The sequence below is a fragment of the Brachyistius frenatus genome, unplaced genomic scaffold, assembly GCF_029030835.1.
Source record: "Brachyistius frenatus isolate BFR_SWC_R1_liver_20210118 unplaced genomic scaffold, ASM2903083v1 Contig_11, whole genome shotgun sequence".
In the NCBI taxonomy this organism is placed as follows: Eukaryota; Metazoa; Chordata; class Actinopteri; family Embiotocidae; genus Brachyistius; species Brachyistius frenatus.
In genome coordinates, this window is record NW_027210610.1 from 717,512 (window position 1) to 744,026 (window position 26,515).

At 41.6% G+C, this 26,515-nt stretch overlaps 3 protein-coding genes across 3 annotated transcripts; 1 reads left to right on the top strand and 2 right to left on the bottom strand.

Moving 5' to 3' along the window:
- Positions 1-395: 395 nt before the first annotated feature.
- On the bottom strand, positions 396-3,095 carry msrb1b (methionine sulfoxide reductase B1b). The gene is made up of 4 exons (XM_069691226.1): positions 2,914-3,095; positions 2,085-2,227; positions 1,852-1,969; positions 396-961 (listed from the first exon to the last, which is right to left on the bottom strand). The coding sequence occupies exons 1-4, from the start codon at positions 2,966-2,968 to the stop codon at positions 945-947; spliced, it is 333 nt and encodes a 110-aa protein (XP_069547327.1). The 5' UTR covers positions 2,969-3,095; the 3' UTR covers positions 396-944.
- A 1,336-nt stretch (positions 3,096-4,431) lies between these two features.
- neurl2 (neuralized E3 ubiquitin protein ligase 2) lies at positions 4,432-6,023 on the bottom strand. Its single transcript, XM_069691337.1, has 2 exons — positions 5,255-6,023; positions 4,432-4,728 (listed from the first exon to the last, which is right to left on the bottom strand). The coding sequence occupies exons 1-2, from the start codon at positions 6,009-6,011 to the stop codon at positions 4,613-4,615; spliced, it is 873 nt and encodes a 290-aa protein (XP_069547438.1). The 5' UTR covers positions 6,012-6,023; the 3' UTR covers positions 4,432-4,612.
- A 2,692-nt stretch (positions 6,024-8,715) lies between these two features.
- tex2l (testis expressed 2, like) lies at positions 8,716-24,607 on the top strand. The gene is made up of 12 exons (XM_069691336.1): positions 8,716-8,890; positions 13,019-14,457; positions 16,714-16,914; positions 17,490-17,805; positions 19,012-19,271; positions 19,441-19,590; positions 19,677-19,776; positions 20,702-20,837; positions 21,937-22,074; positions 22,586-22,795; positions 23,927-24,047; positions 24,127-24,607. Exons 2-12 carry the CDS (start codon positions 13,060-13,062, stop codon positions 24,283-24,285), a joined length of 3,189 nt encoding a protein of 1,062 aa, XP_069547437.1. The 5' UTR covers positions 8,716-8,890; positions 13,019-13,059; the 3' UTR covers positions 24,286-24,607.
- The last annotated feature ends 1,908 nt before the right edge of the window (positions 24,608-26,515 follow it).

Below are 26,515 nucleotides of genomic sequence, written 5' to 3' on the forward strand. Positions count from 1 at the left end.
TCAGATCAATTTACTATTTTAGATTCCTGCTGGTCAGTTTAATCTCTAGGAATGCAGAATGTTTTGAATACACACCACACACAGATACAACTTTACAGTCTCATGTTCAGTTAAACTCACTTAAAACTATCGCCTCAGTGGTTTTACTTTTAATTTAATTGACATGTTTCAATCAAATAATTAATTATTAAGAGCTTTGGCAAGATACAGCAGATGTTACAGCAGTGTTGTTGTATTGGATTGTACAGGTGTACTTAATACAGTGCACATTTAGTGTATGTTTTGTATGGAAATTTATTATAATAAGTATAATATATATATTTTGTAGCATACAATTTAAATACGTAACTACTTCCGTATTCTATTGCAAATAAATAATAATAGACAAGTGAAAAATCTATCAAATATAATTTATTGGTTTTTTTTCATAGTTTCTTTGCTATTGCATGATCTTGAAATAAACAGTGGTCTGACAAGTGCATAAATAGTTAAGTTTCAGATGTAGCCGTACTCAGCTTTCCCAGTTTTAGTACAGCAGGCTAAATGATACAATACCTTCATGTAAAATGTAATAAATAGTCAAAGTGATCAGAGCAGCAATTAATGACAGGAGCCTGCTTAAATGACATCTTTTTAGCTGTTGCTGCAACTTTCTACAGTATATATTTAAACTCTTGCTACACTGACATGCATCTACTGATCCACTGAGTGATCAGAGTTCAAGTATTTAAATACGAGGTATTTGAGAAAGAGTTTTGTAAAGGAGTATTTGCCGAGGTGCGGTCCGGTCCCTGTGTCACCTGTCCGGTCAAAGATTCTTCAGTGGACAGGATGCCCCTCTCAGGCCTTTCCCCCGTCCACGTCACCCACCGACCCGACTCGTTTACAGGACTCAGACCGAGCAGCAGATGCAGCAGCTGGAGTGGAAACTGCTCACTCGCTCTTTACTGCTTGTCCTTGCCTGGGATGGAGATGGAGGAGACACACACTTAATGATGCTAAGAGCAAGCGAAGTGTAGTCAGAAAAATGCCGAGTCACAGTTAGACAGACTAGACATCAGTGAAATCCTAAAAATAGATTTGTTTGTAGTGGAGCAGCAGAACATTAGAGAAGAAAAAGTACAAGTTGAACACAAATACAGAAACAGAATAAATGCAGTGGAGTGAGGTACTTATGTAACTTTATATTGGCCCTCCACTTCATCTCAGACACAAATACTATACTTGCTATAAATATTTAGTATATTTCTTTCCATAAAAAAAAAAAATCATCCAGTATGATGTACCTTCTAAAAAAAAAAAACATACATGGATGGATAACCACATCCATCCAGTGGATTTGCATCCTTAGTTTATTTTTTCAAACAAATTTGCCAGTGTAGGACAAATATTTCAGTCTGTTTTCAGTGTAAATCAACTTTTTATGGCTTTATTTACAAAGGTTTACGCACAATTTGCTGCAGCAGCCGCAGTGTTATGGAGTTGAATGGAATTTTATTTGTGATCAGTGAAAGGGATTGTATAAAAAAAGAAAAAAACATGCCACCCTCAAAACCAGCATCTCTCTCTGGAAACAATGCCCTACTTCCTTTGAGAGAATCAACAGACCTCGCTGTTGACAGACCTCATTATTTTCTACTTTTAGCAGAAACGGTTCCCAATTAAAAGTGTCCACACTGAGGTCTGTGGATTGTCCTGAAGAACCCAGAGCATTGTTTGTGGAGGCAGGCTTTTATGATTTGGGTGAACTGACCCTTTTGGACTGCATGCCGGGGATTTTCAAATTAAAGTGTTATGAAACAGCAGTAAACCCACAGAGCCTCACACATATACAGTGTGTGGTTGTCCTACCTTTGCTGGGGACAAACTTGAGCGAGTGGCTGAATATTCAAAAGCGTGACACTCCCTCCTCTGGACCATCGTTCACAAACTCATGGCCCAGTCCGCTGCTGCACTTTCCACACAGGACCTGAGTACACACAACACCATAACACATTAACCTCCTGTCAAAGTTTACATGACTCATAACCTGACAGTACATAGGCCTATAGAATCAGTGATTTCAGCCTAGATGAGACACAGACCTTGTAGGCAGTGAGTGTCTCCATCATCTTGGTGACGCTGTCCTCTTTGATGGTGTCGGTGAAAGCCGGCCACGGAGATGAGTGGGGGAACTTGGACCGACTGGAGAACAGGGGATGGTTACACTTGGAGCACACGTACATTCCTGCAGGGGGACAGTGAAAGTTTGGTACATTGATTCATTTCCAACCTGAAAAAAGCCACTCATTCACCATCATCTAATATGGCAACATGCAGGAGACAGAAGGGGAAGAGGAAAATATGTTAATATCTATATTCACTGTAAAAGTAAGTAGTTTATGAATATACATTTAATGCTACAGGTGTCTTCTGCAGTTCAAACCCTTAACAAAAGGTCTGAGATGTTTACATGAGAACCTATTGAGAATTAAATACAAGAATGTAAATCGGGTTTTTATTTTGAAATTATTAATGCTTGTTTTTTTACAATAATCACCACAACAATTTTTAAGAGTGGTTAAGAGTATGATTATTGTTGTTGTTATTGTTCTTCTGGAAGCTTCACCTTGTGAAATATATAACATCATTTATTAAATGAAATAAAAAATAAAGGTAATCAAGTATCTATATCTGCAGATTTTGTCACATCGCATGTCCTCTCGCTGTGTCCTGTCATTGGGATGTTACACAACATGTAGATCAATATTTAGCCTGCTATGCATATACTTTACTATACAGCCAGAAAGTCGCTTGAACAACCCCTACAATGAGCCTAAAATAAAAATGTAATGTTAATTTGATCCTCCATAATCCAGACTAAAGGAAGGTTTAGGTTACATCACTGCTTTCCAACAGTCAGCGCCGGCTCACCTGGTTTAAAATGATCCTTGTACATCTCAGCGCCGAAAAACTGGCAGAAAGACATGATGAGGCGTGGTGTCTTCACAGATCAGCTGAAGGCAAAATATCAATCTTTATCTGGCTCCGGGTTTCTTCAAACGGCGGCGACAGACGACGGGACAGTCTCTCCCGTTTCCCTCCTCTCGTGTGAAGTGAACCTGGCCGGAGATTTAACGGTGAACTCCGCCCACCGCTGTTATCAGCGCCGCCACTAGATGGCAGTGTCTGACAACGGGAGCGCAGGGTCACGGCTATGGAGGCGTTTTTGAAGGTGGTGTTAATGAACAGTTTGGGAACATCTGGCCCCAAGACACTTGACTGGAAACAGATTTAGGATACTATATGTAATTCCCGTGAGTCTGAAGAATGAAATCAACATCTATAACACGGAAATTGCTAGAAATCAGAGCATTTAAGTTCCATTATTTTAGTAGTGTCATCAGATGGCACTTCTGAAACTAATTCAGGCTACAGTCAGGCCTATCAACAGTGGGTTTGTCAGGAATATCCCAGAGTTTTACTTAATTTAAGATGATCTAGAATCATTAAATGTGCCAATATCCCTGTAGCATCACCACTGCTACTCTCTAAGTAGTTCTTCCATTATTCACTGTCTGTGGAGCAGCTTCAAGATTTGTCTCTCCATCACATTGTCACCTCAGTGTGTCTCATTTCAGCCTCAAGAGGAGACTTGTTCTACTCGAAAAATTAACATTTAAAAAAAATAAATAATATGAAGATTGTACTTCAGGGTTTTTAGTAGCCTGCTCATATTGAAGTCTGAAGTCTGAACCCTGGGACCTCTAAGCTGCTAAAGACATATCCCAAACTTAGTTGAGTTAATAAACAAATTCGAGGGTCTCTCATTACAGGTGTAATTTGTAAGAATAAAATCCCACTTCTTTGTACATCAGGGGGCGGTAGTGAGTCACTACGGCGTCCAGGCAGTCTGCCCTCAGTTCAGAGGGACACGGGGTTGTGTGACTGACAGTGTTGGTAAAGTTGGTCAGGTATGAGGAGTGAGGAGAACAATTTCTGGACATGTTACATAATCTGATGGGGGACAGATTTCAGTGACACACCGGCTGGACAGCCACAGACAGACAGACAGACAGACAGACAGGACCATCGGTGAAGTTACTCAAACAAACGCAATGGAGTTTTTAATGCTTCACCGCCCCGCAGATGCTGATATTGGACCCCGTATGACCGCTGGTAGGACCACTGCTGACATTTAACTATTAGCTGCCTTCATGAGCTATTTGCCTCTGTTAGCATTAACAGCTGTTTATTCACCAGAAACATAGCGACCCTTTACTCTCCAAGGTCAGCCATGTGCTTCTTTTTTTTTTTTTGCTATAAGTTTCAGCCATTCTTGTGTTTATAGTTCCATTCATCATAGCAGGAAGTTAGAAAACAAAACAAGCTGTAACTGCAGTGACTCACTGTACCACCTTGTGGTATCAGGTGGCATAAAATCAATACTAAAACATTAATTTATTTTAATGAATGATATCAGCTCCAGCCAGGCATTTGAATAGCATAACACTTTCCAATTTATTTCATATGTGAAGCACTGATTTCCATTGTGAAATTGAATATATTGTCCTGGTAGAAATTGGGAGAGGTCTCAGAAATGATGTTCATGTCCATTGCAGGTCTACATCCTTCACTCATACTTGCAGTATTGCTTGAGTGCCTCTGGAAGCTCCAGCCAATCAATGGCCATCCTGTGGACAATGTGCTTCTGGATGGCCATCCTACACAAAGTCTGCAAGGACGAGACTGGAGCAACAGAAAAGAAAGGACAAAAAAAGCTGTGGATTAGCAGAATAAAGTAAGTGGATAAATCATTAAAAGAAATAACGAGGAAGAAAAGATGAATTAATAGCATGGATGGCTTAACATACAAATTGTGATCAGGCCCAGTTAAGCAGAAGCCTCTGCATGAAGTCGTAGTTAATTTTTCTTCTTGTAAATCAATGGAATTATCACAATCAGACACAACATTATGCAAAAGGTTACTAAAAGCAGACTCGAAATGACAACAAACAGGTACAAAACAACTAAAATAGATACAGAATAAACTCAAGACAAAAATAACTGTGAAGAGACTCAAAGAGATGCAAAGGGACTTTTTGTGTCTTTGAGAGACTGAAAGTTTTGGTTCACCTGCAAATTGTTATGAAGTTTCAATAACTACAATGATTAATTTGTAGTCATTTTGTGTCTTTCAGTAACATACAGTTATCTGTCTGTGCTCATTATCTCATAATCCATCCAAAATCAAAAGTATCAGTGTGACACTCACATCCGTACTCCACCTGGACTATTCGGACACACTTGGTAGCAGCAAAAACGTCCACCACAGCATGGAGGGGCTCGATGGTGGGGATTCCCTTTGCAGAAGCTCCCATGTCCTCGCCGTTGATAACAATGTGCATATCAGCCAGGTCTTGCCCTTTAGGCACATATAGTACTCCTATCCTGCTGCGTCTGGCTGTGGGAGGCAGAGCGTTGGTCTTATACAAGTCATCCAAAATGTGGCTGAAGCGTCCGGGCCTGCTCCGACCGACCAGCTTGTCTCTGGGGATTCGAACATTCTCAATGTGCAAGTGAGTGTCAGTGAAGAAAGTCTTTGGGTTTAAGTTGATGCGTCTGCCTCCATCTTCTACCTCTCCTTGCCCGAGTCTGTGTCCCCCAGCCAGCCCTCCCTCTCCAGCCTCTTGGAGCTCACCATCCTCTATTACCTTGTTGTGATTCCGAGTGATAGCAAAAACCCAGCTGTTCCCCAAGTCCATCAAGTCTGGGATGGAGTACTCGGGTACCACCTCTAAGTTCCCGGGATCCGTGGCGGTCAGACCTACCCGGAGGTGGCCACACCAGCCCAGCTCCTTATCCTCGATCTCTATGAGGAAAATCTCTCCAGGCTTCAGAGGCTGTTTGCTGAAACAAACCCCGTTGGCAAAGCTCTCTACGCGGGTGGCCTGGGTTCCTGAGAGGTCCAGTATGACATTGGTACCGTGGATCGGGTGGAATTCCATGAACTGCTCAGGAAAAGGCTCCATTTCCAGTTTTGTTTACACCAGTTCAAGCAGTCACTCAGGACTGACTTATGAACAAGAAATCTTCAGTTGGACAGCTTCAACAAACAAAAAGAATTACCAAATCTTTCCAAACAAACAGACCTGCAGTGGTTTTGGACTTTTGCCGGCAAACACGTGGTCATTGTAGAAACACAACAGGCGCGACAGGAGGCTCTGCCTATCTGTTGGCCACTTTGGGAAGCTTCTGGTCGAGGGCTATTTTTGAACAGCTGCATATGTCAACAGATGGCAAGGTATGTGTGTGTGCGCGTGTTGAGGGGGGTGGCCACACTGACATGCCCACAGTCACTCACACACATGGCAACAAAGCCCAAGAGGTAATATAAATTTATGCACAATCATGCACAGAGATTGAGTTGAGGTTAATGGAAGCAGCATTGAAGCCCACGGGAACATGGCACTCATTTAATTTCACAAACCGGTGTACTGAAGTAATAGCTGCGTAATTATCATAATACCATATGCCAGGGAGATATGTTCAACAGCAGGCTTTTCATAGCTGCTGCACGCTAAATATAGTCCATGCAAATATAGACAGGGTTTTCATATGTAAAGCAGAAATTAAAGTGATATAACAAGATAGAGAGGTCTCTGGAGATTTATTATGAAAATGGAATTATATCATAAAAGTATGAAGGGAAGTTATACATAAAGAGGGAAAATGTGAGCTCTACTTTTATAATCATTATGTATACCTGAGCATATAGACCTCAATAGTGTATTAATTACTGCTGATTTGTAATAAATATCATTAGAATCTATCAGGTAATCAATCAGGTATTTTCCTCAGGTCATATTATATATAAATAGGAGGTGAATCCTCACTTGCTATTAAACTCTCATTAAGCTCTCATTAAAGTTACAAAACAGGGGCAATTTTAACTAATTTCTCATGTGGACATAAGAAGTCATTTAATTGCACAATTTGGAATATGAATTAAATATACGGTTTGAATATTGAAGTAAGTAATGGAGCGTACAGCCTCTCTTAGTTTGATATGGCCACAAGCATAGAGGGTCTAATGCTCTCAAATAATACATGTATTCTATTTTGCTGTTTAACTGACAAGCAACCATGCTAGTAATATGCTAATGACAAGATTAAAAAAAAAAATTCTGTTTGATGTTTTAAAGTCTGGTTGCAAAAAAATGTTGCAGTAACTTCTCATGTAAGCTTTGTATGTCTAATCTTAATCTGCACCGTATATAACTGTCAGATAAATGCAGTCCAATGTTCCATTGAAATGCTGTGAATTCAAAGTATGAATTAACAGAACATAGAACTGTACTTCTTTTAATTACATTCCCCAATTGGCTAAATATTTAATATCTTTCTGTCTATTTAAAGTTTTCATTAAGTTTTCATTCTATTTTCTAGCTGGCACAAATTCCCAGACTCCTTCAAAAGTCTCTGCCGTCATTGGCAATTCTCTTACTAGTTAAGCTCCATCTCACCTCCACTCACCTCCGCCCCTGCTGTGGTTTAAGCAGCGCTTCCACATCCTTTTCTCTCACATTGGGCCAAAACGTTGGTGACCTATTGTGCCTGAACGCCTCCTGCTGCAGCCTCTCTGCTTGTGTGCTGCTTTCACTTTGTCAAGATGAAGCAGAGGTGCCCACACTGTCATTAGAAAGTGACATAAACATATTAAAAAGCGCATTTCACCATTATGCATAAGTTTATATTACCTCTCAGGCTTTGCATGACAATTTGGACCATGTACATATCAAGCTTCACTTCTCCCTCTTCCTTTTTTAACATGTTGTCATATACCTGAATCTGCAAGTAAATACATGCAGCTGTGGTCACTACAGTTAATATCTAGTATTAAAGTGTCTGTAGTGTTTTAATCTGAACATACAGTATTTCAGCCTCTGATCTCAGCACACAGTAATTTCTGCATGAAGCTCTAACAACATTAAAAAAAAAAAAAAAAAAAAAAAAAAAATTGCATATAAAAAGACATTTTTGAGGACCCTTTTGATGTCATACTGGTATAAAGAAAGCCAGAAAAACTAAGGGAGCAAATAACTGAATAAGATTAAGAGGGTTGTCAGTAAAATGGAAAGATCCCTGTCATAAGTGGTCTTGAGTGAGTCCCTCCTCCAGTCAGTGATGGATGGGGGTTAATGTCTGAAGCCTGCAGACCACTCTGCCCCGTTCCTCCTCATATTGTCATTTCTAGGGCTTCCTGTGTGTTTTATGTAGGCCAAGATGGAGGGAGAGAGGGAGAGGGGTAATTTATGATCATTTCCTCTTTTTTTCCTCTACAAAAACATTTCATCCATCTTTCTGCCATTGAACCCATTATAAAGTGAGACACATTGGTTTTATCTGATGATCAGTAGATCTCAGGGTGATGCTGCACCTTATTATAAAGTGAGTAATTTAGTTTTGTATTCAATCAGAATACATGGTAGTGTTCTACCTTCAGGCTGAACTTCAGCTGTCACCCTGTTTTGTCCAGTAAAACGGCATTTAGATTGCGCATTCATGTCTGTGCGAGTTGAGTTCGTGTGCGCGTCTGTTGGGGCTGCAGGACCCTTAATCTGGATTATCATGCAGTGCGCGGCCACGCTTTTCATAATCGGTTTGGTGAGCTATGATTCTCCTCAGCGCATGACACATCTGGATGTGGGCTGGGTGTGCGTGTGTGTGTGTGTGAGAGAGAGAGAGAGAGAGAGAGAGAGAGAGAGAGAGAGAGAGAGAGTAAGAAATAAATAAAGAGGGGAGCTTCTCATTTCGCGGTCCTTGCTCGCACAAATGGAGAGAGAACCAGAAGAAGACAACACTGACCAGCGCCTTTAGTCACATTTCCATACACAGAATAATTGGCCGGGTAAGTAACCGCCCATCATTCTCGTTCCTGTTGCTGTTGTTGCTTTATTTCTTTTGTGCAGAGCATCATCAGCGCAGCAGACGTTTGCAGTTTGACCCCGAAAGTGCGCTTTTTATCTGTGCAAAATATTCTTCCGTATGCGTAAAGTTAATGCACTTTTGCTAACGATGCGCACTCAGAATTACTTTTACTTCCTATCCTGGTGTGGTGTCTTCATGTCACACCTGTTTTGTGGTTGTGAATGGTCTGATAAAGGGTGGAGTGAAGGTGTTGACCTGAATTTTACCCTGCATGGTAACTGCACATGCTGTAATGTTTGCTTTTATATTTTACATGACACAACAGTTTTTGGATTTGTGGCCGACCCATCAGACTTTTCTGACATCAATCTCACATTTTTGGCTAAACACTGCCTCAACTGACAGTTATTTTTTTTTATTGTTGAGTATTACCAATTATTTGCCCAATCAACACATTCATAAATGTGTTCATAAATTGTCATAAAGAAGAGAAAAGAGTTCAAAGTGACATCTTCAAGTTGTACGTTTGATTTAAATCCAAAACTCTAAAGAAAATGTTCAATTATCAAATTAGGAAAAGCAGACATCTGATTGAAAAATGACTCAACAATTCATTGATTGGCAATTTTCAGTTTTATGAATGCACATCAGAGGTAGAGAGTTTCAGTGATCAGAGCTTTCATGTGTTAAGATATGAACTGCTTCAAGAAATCAGTGGGGAATATTTTATCCTGCAGGTATCAGAAGTATCTCGGGGGGGGGGGGGTAAAATGAAGGTACATATAGGGTATCTTAGTGGAGTTTTGGGTCAATACAAGCCCCCAGAAGAGCTTCATGTCGGCCTAGAATCTCCCATCAGTGTTCAATCTGTGGACTAAAATATGAGTCACGCAACCTTCAGCCCTTACCCCATGTCTCTCCTCTTTGTTTAAGTCTGAGAATAACATCACTTATAGCGAGGGGAGTCTGAATGATTGTGACGTTACTAATAACCACAATCGACACTGGGTCACGGAGATGAGCGAGCTTGGAAACAACCCCGCCAAATGTTGGTTTAGCCCGTAATCCGGCTCTGTGATTTGTCAGATTTCACAGTAAAACCCTGCATTAATGTTAATCTGAGATTGTTTGCCTACTGTTCGTGTCTGATCAGAGGGTGGCACACAAACACACAAACCCCAACACACACAAACACACTCCTAATGATACACATGCTGTTAGGCTGATACTCTCAGTGTGAATGGAAACGGATTGATTGAGCAGATGTGTTGCGTGTCTAATGTTGCTGTTGTCACATGATCACTGTATCTCACTCTGCCAGATGAAGGAGTTTAACAGGTAGGAGCAGGACTGGTACTAAAACCATGCAGATGTTGATTAAAAACATTCCATGTCGTATATTTCCAGGACCCTTCATCCCACTCATCCTTCAGTTTTAGTCTTTCTTTGCCTGTCCTGGTTTAAACCAGCTAGTTTAACACAGTCTACTGTGGCCTCTGGGGTTGTCACAGCTGAATACTTCCAACAGCACAGTTAAACTAAAAACCAAAGGACAGAGTCCTGGGAGTCAACAGAGATCATACAAACACTTTTCTACAGATTAGAGATTTTTTTTTGTGTGTGTGGGGAGCTTTTGAGATAGTATAACAGTTTTAAAAAGAATAAGTTATGTACACACAGCAACTCCTATCAATAAAGTGACATGAATCATTTGTACTTAAGAAACTTCACTGGGATCATGTTTTTAGTCACATATGAGTTGGTCTACAACTATTTAACAGATCATAATAAAAACATTTTCAGACATTCATGGTTTACAGAGGGTAAATTCTATTGACTCTGGTGATATGATCACCTTTACTCAAGCACCAACAGTTTGACTTTTTCTCTAGCTCTATTATCAGGTCAAGAGTTTCGCTGTTCCACTACTTTGGTTTATGACCAGTAAAATTAAGTTGTATTTTTTGTGTTTTCCAGATACTTCAACCCAATATCACATCAAAACATGCAATACAACCATCAGTGTAGCATACAATGTCAGTGTAACATTTTGACTCACATGAAATGTAAGGTTACCGAGGTTTGGCCACCAAAACCCACATGGTTAGGTTTAAGAAAAGCTCATGGGTTAGGTTAAACGTGACATGATCGCAATTTTATCAGCGTTTGGCACAAAAAAGACCGGGTTAGGGTCAGGAAAAGATCATGGTTTGGATTAAATTTGGTCATTTTACGTAAGTATGGTTACATAAGTCACGTAAATTACTGAATACACATATGTATGTACTTTATAAGAAATCTGCAATGACTTCTGCTTTATTATGGACTCACAACTGCCTATTGGGTTGAAGGTCTGTGTTTCTTCCATTCAACCACTCCTGACGTCCCACTAATGCAAACTTGAGCTCTCTTTGTGTGGGCTGGTCATAAATATGTGTACTTTTCACGCTTGGTGGCCTCTGGTGGACCGACAGGTGTATTACACACTTTGGTATGACGGGCTGGCTAATTAGCAAACTTTAGCATGCGAGGCTAAGATGTTGAAAATGGTAAATATGATTTGGTCCTTTCAGTACCAGAACATGTTTATCTCAACCCTTTACTATGACGTTATCCACAAAGGTGACTTATAGCTGCAGTGATAGATATTAAAACATTTGGATTAGTGTAAAAAATACAGCAGCAGCTGGAGTCCACATGCAGAAGATTTCAAACTCGCATAACAGTGAGGCACCACTTTCCCGAGAGTGTTGCACAATATGCTCGGACAAAACGTTGCTAGTTTAACAGTAGTCTAGCTTGTCTAATGTGTGTGCGAGTGCATTTGGCACCTTGCAGCCTCTGGTCCCTCTGTCCACCCCGTGAAAAGCAGTGAGGAAGGTCAGATGCCGCCTGGCTGCATGTGTGTCTGTTAGATTTATCTCCCCCACCATCCATTTTGGTTAGATTAGTCAGGATCCACCAGCTGCTGTGGAATTGGCTGAAATTGTGTCACACAGGGTTGTAATACAGTTACGTAAATACGACCAGTCCGAGGTAGGGTTTAACTTGCATAAAGAGCAGGGCACTTGACCCAGTGACAGCAAAAAAATAAAATAAATAAATAATAAAAAAAAAAGGTTCCCACTGGGCGTTTGTGCTGGTTTCCAGTGATGTGTCCAGTGATGCAGAGCTGCTCTTTTCAGTCACAAAATGACAGCTGATAATACGCTGACTCTTTACTTTGTGGTGGGTTTTGCGAAGATTATTTTGACAAGTCAGTAGGTTGTGGCTTAGTACTGTTTTATGTAGAATAACACAACGGTGGTGACACACAGGAGCCACATGTGGGGGGGATGACAGAGAGCATCTTTGAACTCCCCTCACTATTCATCTTAGGGTTACATAAGTTACTCTTAAAGCAGTTTGAGAAAACATCATAGGGAACGTCGTGGCTCTGGGTTTTTACGGCTGACAGCCGGTCCTTTAGGAGGTGAGGCTCCAAGACAATGTAGCTGTTTCATTGGGGAGCTAACATGCTGAATACTACTTCAGAGAGTGATTGTGGTAATGCAATATTTTCCATTAAAACACAAAGTATTTGTTTGTGAATTACAATTTTCAAAAAAAACATTTTGATAAATCTCCTCATCATGTTTTATACTAAAAGATTGCTTTCAAATTTGAATAATGCTTTTTTTGTGTCGTGACTCTGTGCAGATTGTTCTTGCATTTAATATGGACATCCAATCAGCCCAAATAGACATTAGATCCAAGCCTGAGCTGCCCTAGTTTGTGCAACATTTGGGGGAGAAAGTCTCGTCTATTTTTGTGTGTCCCTTAAACTCATTCGGTATGTGGAGCGACAGCCATGGGAGAGGTGCTTAGTTGGCGAGGATTCAGGTTCAATAGTCGTCAGATTAATGTCGATTTTCCCAACTCTTCAGAGCTACATTCACACATTAATGCGCAGTTGGCACCAGCAAGCAGTTTCTGTTAGAGTGAGGCACAAGCACAGAGAAGATGCCCCTCCTCTCCTTCCACAGCTCATCCCCTGACTGCTTTTATTTGTTCTGCCCCCGGTGCTTAATAATGTAGCTGACCATGTTCTTTATTTATTCTCTTTCAGTGACACATAGGTGCCTTGACTTGGAGATGTAAAGTCAAGAAATGGCAGAGAGTGGAATAAATGGGGAAAGAGGAAGCGAGGATAAAGGGAGAGGAGGTGGAATACCGCCCCAGGAGCCCCGTAGTATCTCCCCGGTAGGTGCCACCTCTCTTGGGACAAAGCGCCATCTCCCCCGAGGGATTGTGATCCAGCTGACTGGGACGGAAGGAGAGTGGGACAGCCTGGACGAGAGCGAGCTCATCTTCTCTCTTGACCACGATGAGGACTATCCGTCTATATCACTCTCCAAGGAGAGGCAGCTCTCCGTTGAGGATGACAGAGGCTTGCAGTCCCAAGCTTTCCACGTCCCTCTTTCTCCCTCGTCACCTGGTTCATTGGGGAACTGCTCCACTGCGGGCCCCAGCTTCCTCTCCCCCGGGCTTTCCTCACCCAGCCGCCGGCCCCTGGCAAGCCTGGTCAAGTCTCTCTCCACAGAGCTGGAGCTGAAAGAGGGTTCCACTCTCAGACCCAAGCCCTTTCTCAGCCTGGTGAAGTCAATCTCCACAGAGATGTCCCGCTCTGATCCCGAGGTGTCCCAGTCCAAATCGGACTCCCGCCTCAACCTCCACCTGTGGAAGCAGCTGACCCAACCAAAAACCCGCAGCAACGGGGACTCTCGTACTGCTCCCCCATCTCCGAGTTCACTGTCACCGAGTGCAGAGGGTTTGAAAAGTGGCTTCTTCAAAATGGAGCTGGAGGACACCAAGAGAAAGCTCTCGGAGGCTGTACAGGAACCTCTGAGCAGCATGTTCAGCAAGATCATGAGAGAGGAGAGCGTGGGCAGCCCCAAACACCAGTGCAAGAGCCAGGGCCCTCACCAGATCAGCTCCAGAGGTTTGGGGCGAGAAGGTAGCACCGACACGGTTCTTTCGGAGTCTCCTGTGAGAACCGCTAAAAAAACAGACGGTGATGTTTGTCCTGTCTTTGAGTGGCCTTCTGTAAGACATCATGGGAGAATTCAGCGCTGCCCCTGCCCTGTGCATCACCACAGACAGAATCACAGGGACGAGGAGCTGGAAATATGTACAGACGGGGATATGATGCAAGTGTTAGCCATCGAGACTCGCAGGCAGGCGACCTGGAGGTCACCTGGTTCTCAGGCTGTAGCTGCACCTTCGGTCAGGACCTCCCGTGCTGCTCAGCCCCCTCACCCTCTACCACGAATGAGTTTATTCTGTGTGGCAGTGCTGTCCTATGGCTACTTTATCCTACCTCTCAGTACATACTTCTCCGGCCTGGCTCTGGGATTAGCACTGGGCTTTTTGCTAGGACTGCTGCTCATCAGGATCGGTTCCTCTAGTTCCAACTGCTCAGACCCTACATGCAGACCAGCACAGACAATGTTGGGAGAAGGGATTCTGACGGGCGGCATTGTCATCTCTGAGCCTGACACCCTCCAGGTAAATAGATGAGTCATCAAGGAGGAAAATGTCACCTTATTTTTAACTGTTTTCCACTCCAGTACTCACACGTTCTCACCATGTCTTCCACAAAAACATTAGAGGAATAAGAGAACTGCCATAATAGTATAATTGCTGACTACTCTGATAAGCAGACTTTCCGAAAAACTGTATACAAATTCAGACTAGGACTTACTTGGTGAAAGTGACTCATTCCTTAATGCAGTTTTAAAAGCTACTCCAATAAAACTCCAGCAGTAAGAGTACTTCTTCGTAGTTTTTACTCATGCTGATTAACAGAGCAGCCTCAAGTCGGCCTGTCGCTCCAGCGACTTCGCTGACTGTTTTCTTCACAGATTAAAGCCTCTGAGAGATGCGTTCAACTACAGTACATGAGGTGCCCAGAACGCAATTAAAACCCTCAATAATGAAAACTGCTGGAGCCGCAGTGATAATTACTGTTCTCCTCCTGGTTGAGCTTGACACAAGGCAGCTGGAAAGGACAGCCACTTTCAAGACTTTGTCAGTTCCAGTGGTAATTAGTGGTGAATAGAGGCAGGAATAAGGTGTAATTTGTCAGGGAGCGAGGCAGGTTGGGGGAGGAGAGTGGTGGAGATGAGAGTTCACTATCTCTGTATTGGGATAATTCCCTTGTTTGGTCATTAGCGGTTTGATTTCAGTTTGAAGGCTGTTAAAGTCAGAGCTCTGAGGTTTGTGAGGTGTTTTCAGAATTCATCTTGTGATCTGATGACAGAATAAGAACAATTACTGTGTTTGATAGCAGGCAGATATCTGAGGTGACGGCAGAGGATGACTGTAGTTAATTAAATACAAATAGAATTTCAGTTGTTGTTAACACATTGCCAAATAATTGTTTTGAGCGTGAAGAGGAAAGTGTCGAGCTACTAAGGGTTGGTCCTGAACATGTCAGGGTATTTTTGAACCGGAACAAAGTATTATGAATTTAAATTTGGTCTTCTTTGTTAAAGCCAGTGTTTATGCTTTTATGTCATTAAAAATTCAAGAGATAAAGCATCTATACAGTGCATTTACCTTACGTAAGCCCAGATGGAAGAAATAGTTTGATTTGTTGGGACATTTTTTTTTTACAGTTATATTAGTTATATATTAGAGTTATATAAGAAGATTGATACCCCTTTTGTGTTTGTGCACTAATTATAGAGTCAGGAGATGGTTAATTAAGCTTTGCAAAACAAAAAGAGTTTGACAAAACAGTTTATTCTAGCTGTCCATTGATAAAAAAAAAAATAATAATTTGTGGTTTTAGGGAGTATTAACTGCAGAAAGGATTTTCCTTTATGATCACAGTCACTTCCTGGGGTCTTGATGTTGCTTTGAGGTTACCAGGCATCCAGCGGAGACTCTAGGAAGTCAATGAGCTCGGCTAATATTCCATAATAATGGTTATGCAACTTTGCACATAACTTGCCAAGTTAAAGGTTTAGTGTGTCGTTTTTAGTGGGATCTTTTGGCAGAAATGGAATATAATATTCATATTCATTCATGTGTTTTCATTAGTGTAGAATAATTATTTGGTTTTCTTTACCTCAGAATGAGCTCTTGATATCTACATATCACGGAGTGCACCATGTTTCACTGCCTTGTTTCTACAGTAGCCCAAAAGGGACAACCCAAACACTGATTCCAGTGAGGACCTTTTGTGTTTTTGCGTCTTTAATGGTCATCTTAGATTCTCTTACATGCTTGGAAGGGAGGGTGTTTACCTGGTTGCCATCTGCAGCCTCACCACCAGATGCCACTAAATACACTGTTCCTTTAAGTCTGCTTGCTTAGCAAATAGAAATGTAGCGCATTTTCCACTCATGCTATCTTTACCCTAAAGCCTCTGATTGGTAGAGTTTGTTGACAGCAGTGTAGAGCTTGGAAAGATGCGTCGCCTGGCACGCCAAATCTGAGGCACTTTTCAAGGTTGTTTTTTCTTCAGTATTTCATACATATTCTTGAGTACAAACATTATGCAGTTTGCAGAAATCACTGAACTAAACTGTCCATGTTCAGTCAGTTATACTGACATCCACCGGGGTGAATTGAGGACCAGACGACTCACAACTCTGTCACTGAAGCTTTCACCCAAAAAAAACATTTACTTTTTGCTCTCCCTCCCCACATGATTTTCAAGATTGGAACAATTCCAGATGAAGTATTTATTTCTCACTTGAAAACACATCAACATTCGTCCTGATTTAAATTAACTCTTGTTTTCTGGCTTTTCAGGGCTGGATGAATGAGATTCATGATTACGACCCAGAAACCTGCCACCCGGCTCTGACTCACTCCGTGTTTGCCACTCTGGAGGGCTCATGTCTCCGTCTGGACTCCCCGCGTAATAACATCAGCCGCAGGGCCACGTACGATGAGAGAGTCGACGAGGCCACCTTTGTCAAGTCACGCTGCTTTCAGCTTGCAAAGAGCAAAGTATGAAGACTCCTGATAAGTAACAGGGTTCGAGGGAATATCTGCACTGTACTTTAGGCTATTGAATTTTATAAATGGAATATAAAAAGTGAAGATCTGATTCAATCTAATGTACTTGTACTTTTTAGTCAAGACATGAGAAGTCAAATTCAAGATTTATCCTAAGAAGGTCCATCTAGTTAATGACAAATGTCAGCATCATGGTAAATTCAGGGGATTGCCACAATCAGGATTCAGGAAATTCTGGACACCATAAAAGTGAAATCACCAGCTAAACAAGTAAAGTAGAGCTTTTAATCAATGTGTTCAGTATCTAATGAATAAATGCATATGATTTTGAATAATTAATGCATGGATGTTAGACTGACATTTACAGTGACATTTGAGCCGGAAATTACTCAATGCCCAGGAGACAAACAACATTTTAAGATAAAGGTTAAAAGCAACAAAAAAAAAAATGAGGTAAACTCTTCAGCATCAGTTATTGACTTATGAATATGGCATCTGACCATATTGATAATTTAATAGTTTTCTTTTGCTTTAACATAACTCAACTCTGCCACTGCTCTTCAAAGGTATTCCTGCTGCCATCTGTGTTGGCTCGAAAGAGGCTGTGGAACCCAAAGTATCCCATCTGCATCCAGCTGGCTGCAGGGACAAAACCCCACGAGGATGAAGGAGGAAGGTCGGAGGAGAGCCGGGTAGAGGAGCCAGGAGCTGATCCAGCAAGTCCGAAACAAAATTCCTCCAAACATCCCCAGGACCTTCCCGCCGTTCTCTACCTCTTTGGCCGCACGGGAAGAGAGAAAGAGGAGTGGTTTCGTCATTTCCTGTTCACATCCATGGATACGGAGAGGGAGCGGGAGAGGGACCGACAGAGGCCTGGCAGATGTGCGTCCAGATCGAATATGAGAAACGTTATTAAGGCTTTAGAGAAGAGAAGGCCTCTGGATAAGGCATCCATACAAAATGCTAGATATGTGTGGATTATGGATTACATGCTCCAGTTCTTTGCATTGCAAAACCAATCCATTTCAAGGGAACACAGATCTCTCACTTGTTTGGTGACCTGGTGGGTCAAAGGCACCAGGAAAAAAAAAATCTATTAGAGGGAACAGCTTTGTTTTGGAGGAAATCACTGAGTTAGAAGAACAACCATAATACTCACTTGCTTTTTAATTCCTGAAACAAAATCTGTCATCTATCTCAATCCATGCCATGTTTTAAAATTGTTAGTTGAAACAAGAGACACCCGTCTCGTGTATCTAGGCCTACAGGTTTAGCTCACTCTGTCAAAAGTGAAAGTTATGTGACCACTTTGTGACACGGAAGGCTTAATGTGGGTAATTTTCATTAGCCTAAAGCTAGTTTGTCTGGACAAAACACAACTGTCCTTGGAAAACACTGTGTGCTGGACAAATAATTGATAATGAGGGGGAAACTGCTCAATGCTGTTGTAGTAAAAAGCCAATGCGGTCACTTTCAGTAAAAGTAAACACAATTGCTTTTCAACTAACTTGCTGCCCATAGGTAAAGTGAACCTAATTTGCGGGTTGTAGTTACCTGTAGGAAGCCTCTTAAAGATGACAACGGGCCATACTCATGCACTTCCTAAAAATATAATGTTAATTTTACACTTTTTATCCAGATTTAATGACACAGTGATAAGTCCTGGTGCAGCCCAGTCCCTGATGTAAGGTATTAAATACTGCGTTTAGTCAAAGCTCGATGTTATCTCAGAGAGATCAGAGTGGCTGAGCGAACATTAAAGTTATAGGCTATGACAGCAGGTTTTGACAAAACAAACATTTGATGCCTTGGGGATGAGAATGAGTGGATTGGGTGGATTTGTTTTTCCTTTGGATGTAGCCTGACTGAATGTTCTCCCATTTACAGTCTTGTTTCTAAGCTAAGTTAGCCAGCTGTATAATGCAGCTTCATAATTACTGCACAGACATGAAAGTAGACTCAATCTTGTCATTGAATTCCCATCAACAAAGACAGGAAGAAAGTTTAATTTTGCAAATTGTCAGCCTGTGTCTTTAAATATTAATGAATGATCAATAAACCAGAACAATGTTTACCGCATTCTTCCAGCTGACCCAACACAGAACGTCACAGCACAAGTTCATGTCCCGAGCAGCAGAGGCTCCAGTGGAGTGGGCAGCAGCGACGACGACGCCCCCTCCACACCTCCAGTCCCCTGCATCTCTGCAGCTCCCTCCAGCGGCACCAGGGGCCTCTCCGTACTCGACTACCCCAGCTACATGACTCGTCTCCTGGCTGCGGAGGAGTGGACCCCCCTCTCCACTCCTGGAGCCAGCAGCACAGAGACAAGCCCCACCATCAGAGGAAATGTAAGTCACAGTTGCTCACTTAAGTGAAGCTGGAGAGTATATAGAATAAAACAAGCTAAATTTATTCATGTTTTAGGGCAATAAGAGACTGAAAAACTTCTTCTATGGGAAATGTTTTACTCTTCTTCCCCAATTTTTTGTTCTGAACCTGCACTTTTCCTGTCCATAGTGTACCTGTGATCTAGCCGAGTACCCAGGGAAGAGCCAGACTGCGTGGGCCAATGCTCTAATTGGTCGAATCTTCTGGGACTTCCTGCGAGAGAAGCACTGGGCCGACGCCGTTTCCCAGAAGATCCAGAAGAAGCTCAGCAAAATCAGAGTGAGAGCAGTTTTAGTGAAAGTTAGAGTCACAGAAAAGTTGACCATAAATCTGCTACATTTTGAACTCTGACATCTTGTTTACAGCTGCCTTACTTTATGAATGAACTGACTCTGACTGAGTTGGATATGGGCTGCTCTATGCCACAAATCACCGCTACGTCCAGACCAGAGGTTAACCCCAGAGGTGAGTACGGGCCAGAGATCACGCACTGCAAAACATAAGGGCAAACACACAGACACAGTAGCAGCAAGAGACGCTCGTGTGATTACAGCCGAGTACCGCACAGCATCAGATCAGACAATGTTATCCTGTCGTAATCTCAGGCAGGGCAGCCATTACGCCATGGCCTTAAGCATTTAGAGCGTGTGTGTGTGTGTGTGTGTGTGTGTGTGTGTGTGTGTGTGTGTGTGTGTGTGTGTGTGTGTGTGTGTGTGTGTGTGTGTGTGTGTGTGTGTGTGTGTGTGTGTGTGTGTGTGTGTGTGTGTGTGTGTGTGTGTGTGTGTTTATGTTTTAAAATCCTTTTAATCTGGCTGTTTTCAACAACCAGATTAAAAGGGTTGCAACATTTACAACTCGTATGACCCACTAACATGAATGCTAGTCCGTGTAATGTCGTCTGAAGTGACGCAAACACGCCTGTGTGTGTGTGTGTGTGTGTGTGTGTGTGTGTGTGTGTGTGTGTGTGTGTGTGTGTGTGTGTGTGTGTGTGTGTGTGTGTGTGTGTGTGTGTGTGTGTGTGTGTGTGTGTGTGTGTGTGTGTGTGTGTGTGTGTGTGTGCTTTAAAATTAGGCATTCTGGCAGCTCCTAATGATGACGGGAATTCAAGGTCGTCAACATAAGTGTCGGTGTCTGACCTCATGATTTTCATCTTTCTCGGTTTCTCACAACCTTGGCGCAAACAAATTTTCAGGCTCAGTCCCCATCCGCCAAAGGGGATAAATAATCTGCCGTAATTTAGTGCAAATTTAATTTCAAGGTCCGATAATCACAGTGAAAGCTGTTTAATCTGTCTACTAAACGCCCTGTGTCCAGATTAGGTAGTGTGTAGAGGAGTTTTGTCTTAATTTTGTGTAGTCCGGTGTTGACCTCTTTGTGGCGCCCCCCGCAGGCCTGTGGCTGGAGCTGCAGCTGGGTTACACCGGGAACCTGCAGATGACCCTGCAGACCAAGTTCAACCTGTCCAAACTGGGCAAAGAGGGCGGTCCGGACACGGTGAACTGTGCGACTGAAACTGGTAGCCCACGGTCAGTGCTACACACACAGACACGCACACTATATGCACCCACACACACACACGAAACACCTCTTCCAGCTGTCCATTTTTATTTTGTATGCTTTTCTGAATGGTTTTAGTAAATACTATATACTATATGTATGAATAAACAAGTGGTGTATGTCTGTTTATGGTTAATCCCATTAATTTAACACATATTTAAATGTTCCCTTAAAGCAATTTAAGACTTGCAACATTATCTGTAATGGCCAAATACAATTAGAGATATTTAAGAGGCCTTCCAGTGATTAAGAAGCTAATGGATTTTATGAAAGTGAGAAAAAAAAAAATAGTAAATGGTGAGAATTTAAGCAGCACAGGCTCCTGACTTTTACTCCTTGAGTCAAGCTACAAAAACGGTAGAGCTTACAATCCCTCTAATAAAACACAATAGCATGCTTAATTTCATTTTACCCTCTCTAGAAAACTCCTTCCAAAACTAAGGGAGGCACTATAATGCTGTTTTTAAAGGCTGAGAAGATCTCCTCGTGGCATGTAAGCTCCCTATTTGGGGTCAAATCTATGGAGTGCCCCTTTAAAAAGCTAAAACCTCTGTATTTATTTGATCTGTAATGTATATTTCATCATGCTTCCTGGCCCAAGTAGCATGAGTGATGTTCAAAATAATTGTAAATGTGGGATTTATATTTTTATCCTATCTGTAGCACACAAATACACACAAACACACACCTACACATCTCTCTCTCTCTCTTGATCCCTCCCGTCTCTGATCTACAGCGCCTCACATTACATTGAACAGCGTAGACATGCCTGTCATAAACCCACAGCAATGGGGATTAAAGTCCAGGCAAAGCTTCACACTAGCTGTCATTGTGCTGCGTCTGAAGCTGAAAGTCAAGACAGAAAAGCTGTAGTTGTGTTTGTAAATCTTATCTTGAGAGTTTTTCACTCACATCAATTTTAAGATTTGCTCTCATACACAGGTTCCTGGAGATGTAAATTGGGGGTTTAAAGGATGGACATGAAACAGTGAATCGATGCTTCTATCTATACCTTATTTCTTCCTGGGTCTCTGCACTCCTAACTTGTCTGGCTGTGTTTCCTCCCAGCTGCAGGCCCGTCCTCAATGTGCTGGCAGACAGCGATGAGGAGTCCTCTAGTGCTGGTTCATCTGATGAGGAGGAGCTGCTTCTCTCTGAGCCTCAGGGTCCGGTTGGAGAAAAGGGATCCACAGCAGCAGCCGAAGGGTAAAAACGGAATTAAATAAAGTCATGAATTAAATAAAAGATAAAAGATACTGCCTGTGTGTGTGTGTGTGTGTGTGTGTGTGTGTGTGTGTGTGTGTGTGTGTGTGTGTGTGTGTGTGTGTGTGTGTGTGTGTGTGTGTGTGTGTGTGTGTTGGGGGGGGGGGGGGGGGGGAATACAATGATCATTATGTTATCATAAGAAGTGCTGAAACCGAAACAGAAGTTGCATGAATTACTTTCTAAATGAACATGTACCATCACGTTCTGAGAGATAATCAGCATGATTAAGTGAAGGTGTAACTTTTCGTAAGTAGCACCATGAAGTGTTACTTCTCCCCATCTGTCTTGTGAATGCTCGTTTCTGTGCTGAGATCACACTCCAGAAGGCTGTTGCTCTGATTAACATATCAGACTCTCCTCAGATTTTTGTACTTTAGCATGGAAACACTAAATCAGCCGAAGAACGTAGGATCCTGCTCACTCTCTCCTCTCCTGTAATCCTCTCTTACAGGACAGGGGGAGGGAAGACGGGGAGGAAGATTTTGAGATTTGTGGACAAAATCGCTAAATCCAAGTACTTCCAGAAGGCGACGGAGAACGAGTTCATTAAGAAGAAGTTTGAGGAGATGTCCAACACGCCCCTTCTGCTCACTGTGGAGGTTCAAGAACTGTCAGGGAGTCTGGTCGTCAACATCCCACCTCCCCCCACAGATAGGATATGGTACGAACAGACATACTGACGCCGTACGGTAACATGGTGGATAATAGGAGAAGTGTGAGGCAGGGCCATCTTTCAGTATTGGATCAGATGATATGTTTTATGTTTTAAAATCTGCCCTTTTAATCTGTCTGTTTTCAACAACCAGATTAAAAGGGTTGGAACATTTACAACTCATACGACCCACTAACATGAATGCTAGTCCGTGTAATGTCGTCTCAAGTGACGCAAACATGCCTGTGTGTGTGTGTGTGTGTGTGTGTGTGTGTGTGTGTGTGTGTGTGTGTGTGTGTGTGTGTGTGTGTGTGTGTGTGTGTGTGTGTGTGTGTGTGTGTGTGTGTGTGTCCATTGACTCCCAAAACAACATGGTACTTTAAAGGGGCAGTGTGAAGCATTTAATGGCGATTGATTGCAACCAGGTGAACACCCCTCACCTCACCTTCATCTTCCAAACATGTAAGAGAATCTACGGTGGCCGTGAAGCCCCCTTTTAGAGTCAGTGTTTGGTTTGTCCCTTCTGAGCTACTTTAAAAAGAGATCATAAATCCCACACACTAAACCTTTAAGTGCTCTTTATAGGAGCAACACCTCCTCGCACATGAACGACAGATTAGGTAATTTCACCGTTGGAGAGAAGCCCGAGGTGTAACGACCCTTTATCGTTACCTCAGACATCTAATCTTTATTCAATTTTTTTGTATATACTGTGCATTTTTATATTTAATATTTTTTACTGTTATTTTATTTCTTTCCTGTATCTATAAATGCTGCTGTAGCGAAAAAAAAATTGCCCCTTCGGGATTAATAAAGAAACTATCTATCGATCTACCTATCTTTACACTGCCTCCATGGCTCCCATCATAATTACTATGACCAATAAAGTTTGCAATAAAGATAAGCACCAATCGTTTTTACTTCACAAACAATGCTCAAAAATAAATCAGCAGCTGTTGTGTTTGTGACTTTTTGTGGCATGACTCACTTTTTACACCTCATTCCTGCCAAAAGAACATTTATTTATTCACCCAGTTTATTTAGTCGAGTACCGAGGGTGAGATTGAAATGTGGTTGATTACGTCTGAAACGGTCTAATTATGAACGTGTTGCATTCGATAATTTAAATGTCTTCTGCAGGTACAGTTTTTGCGTGCCACCCAAGCTGGATCTGCGCGTCCGTCCCAAACTGGGGGAGAGGGAGGTGACTCTCTGTCATGTGACTGAGTGGATTGAAAAGAAACTGCAGGATGAGTTTCAGGTAAATAAAAAACAAACCCACCTTCTATCTTAGTATGCAAATTATATCCTCTTCATGGCCTCCCTGTTTTCATGTCCAGAAAGTGTTTGTGCTGCCGAACATGGATGACATCTACTTCCCCCTGATGCACTCTGGGGTGGACAGTCCTCAAGCCTCCGAGTCCCGACAGTCCCACAGCTCGTCCACAGAGTCCATGGAGAGGATCCCACCCGAGGTCTCCGGGGCTGAATCTGACTAGTGCCTCACTGTTGAAGATCAGTGGAAACCTGCAGAATGAATTCAGACACATTACATGAAGTCCAATTTGCCTCCATAGACTTCAGTAGCTCTTAGGCAAACTTACTAACCCTTGTGTCAGAACCAGGGGTTTGTGAAAGTCCGATGTTTAGCACTGTGTGTTCAGGTGGATGATTGTTTGTGATTGCTGATGAGTTTGTTCATGTCATTTTAAGAGATAACTTCATGATTTGGTAGTCAGAGTGAATGCTGTAAAACAACTACAAGTGATACCTTTTACAAATGTTTACATGTGAATGATCCCTATGAGAACATACATATATACAGATTTGATGTTTACAACTCAGTCTCGCTTTGGATAATAAGATTATGGATATTATTAAATAAAAGCTGGAAAAACACTTTTCTGTTTTTTTCTACCTAATTACAATCACAGTGTAGAGACACAGAAGAAAGGAGCTATTATAAATTTAATGACAATGGCATAATAATAATTAAAAGTATTCCTTAGTCAAACACCAATGCATGAAAATGTAGCAAAACATCTATTGACATAATTATGACAAACAAAAGAAATGACAGCATGTAATCATTATCAGACTCTTAAAAAGGTGGCAGGAATTAATGTATATTTTTAAGTTTAATTATAAGGCTGCATTTAGTTTCTTTTTCACAGTTATTAATTAAGTAAAGCATCGAATGCTGCTTAGATTTTTAGATCATGACTTAATTTTTTAATGTAGATGATCGGACGCTGAAAGCCGATAGCATCAACCTCAGATAAATCACAGATCAAGTGCAGAGCTCACTTTCCTACTTTTACTGCAAAAATACTCTAATGTCCAGGGAGATTTTTTTTTTCTGGTTTGTTTTGGATTATAAGAAAAATATGACTCTAAAACAGTTGTCGCAAAGTTTGGGGTTCGAGATCATCTCCCACTGCCTAATACACACAGGTGAATTATAATCCAGGGGAAATGAGCATTCTTTCCTTTTGCTTGAAAAATCTTGTCAAAGCTGTTTCAGTGGTCTTTTACCTCATAATTTATCCAAATAAAAGTCCCTGAATTTAAAGCACCAGAGTAAGAGATGAATTTAGCAATTGCTTGAGCTGGCCTAGAAACTGAATAAACTCGTAAAAGAGAATCTTTAACAAGGCTAGGATTAGTTTTACATGGGAGCATATTGGTGAAAATGCAATAAAGGAATAACAGATGCTCACTGACGAAAAGAACAAACAGATCAGTGGTCCAAACGTCTGGGTGGAGAGATACGTATTAACTGCTCACTGAAAAGGCAAAAGGACATGGTGAGAAAAATCAGCCAGCACAAAATGCCGGAGAAACCTGATGCATGAAATGAAATCACGAGGTAAAACAGTGTGATAATGTGTGGGAAGGTGCGTGTGTGAGTGTGCACATGTCACTCTGTGGGACACTGTTGAATTATTTGCTGTACGGTTCATTAGACAGGCCATCAGTCTGTGTTTGAAGTGGTTATGAGATGCAATTCATTGCTGCATGTGAATGTAATTATTCTACAGTGTTAATGTTTTTATGAGGTCATTACTGACCATAACGATAACTTTAAACAGGACCATCGTTACAGCTTTCAGAACACATGTCTCTACGTATAAAATAAGTTGCTTTAAAGTCAAATCTGATGTAAAAATTATGTCCAATTATGTTCACCTCAGTGATTCAAGGTCAGATGCACAGCCACCGTATCTAAAAAGTGATAAATTGATGAGTGCAGCTATATTCAAAACAGTACTGAATGTTATGGAAACTAGTGTTTGTGCATTTATATGGCAATCAATGCAGTGGGAGGTTAGTAGGATGTACACTATGTCAGGATTGTTTGTTTGATGCTTCAAAATTTATATCAAGTGGTTTTCAACCCAATGTTACAGTTTTATGATGAAAGCCGGCCTTGAGAAAATAAAGTCAAGTTCATGTACTATTAAACAGTCTTGATGAAGTGATCATATACTGTACCTCATGACCAGGCAAACATTAGAGGACAGTACTTGTTCATCATTTAGCTGTGAACAGACTACTCGCATCATTAAAGATACAGTGCATCCGGAAAGTATTCACAGCGCTTCACTTTTTCCACATTTTGTTATATTACAGCCTTATTCCAAAATGGATTAAATTCATTTTTCCCCTCAAAATTCTACACACAATACCCCATAATGACAATGTGAAAGAAAAAAAAACATTGAAATT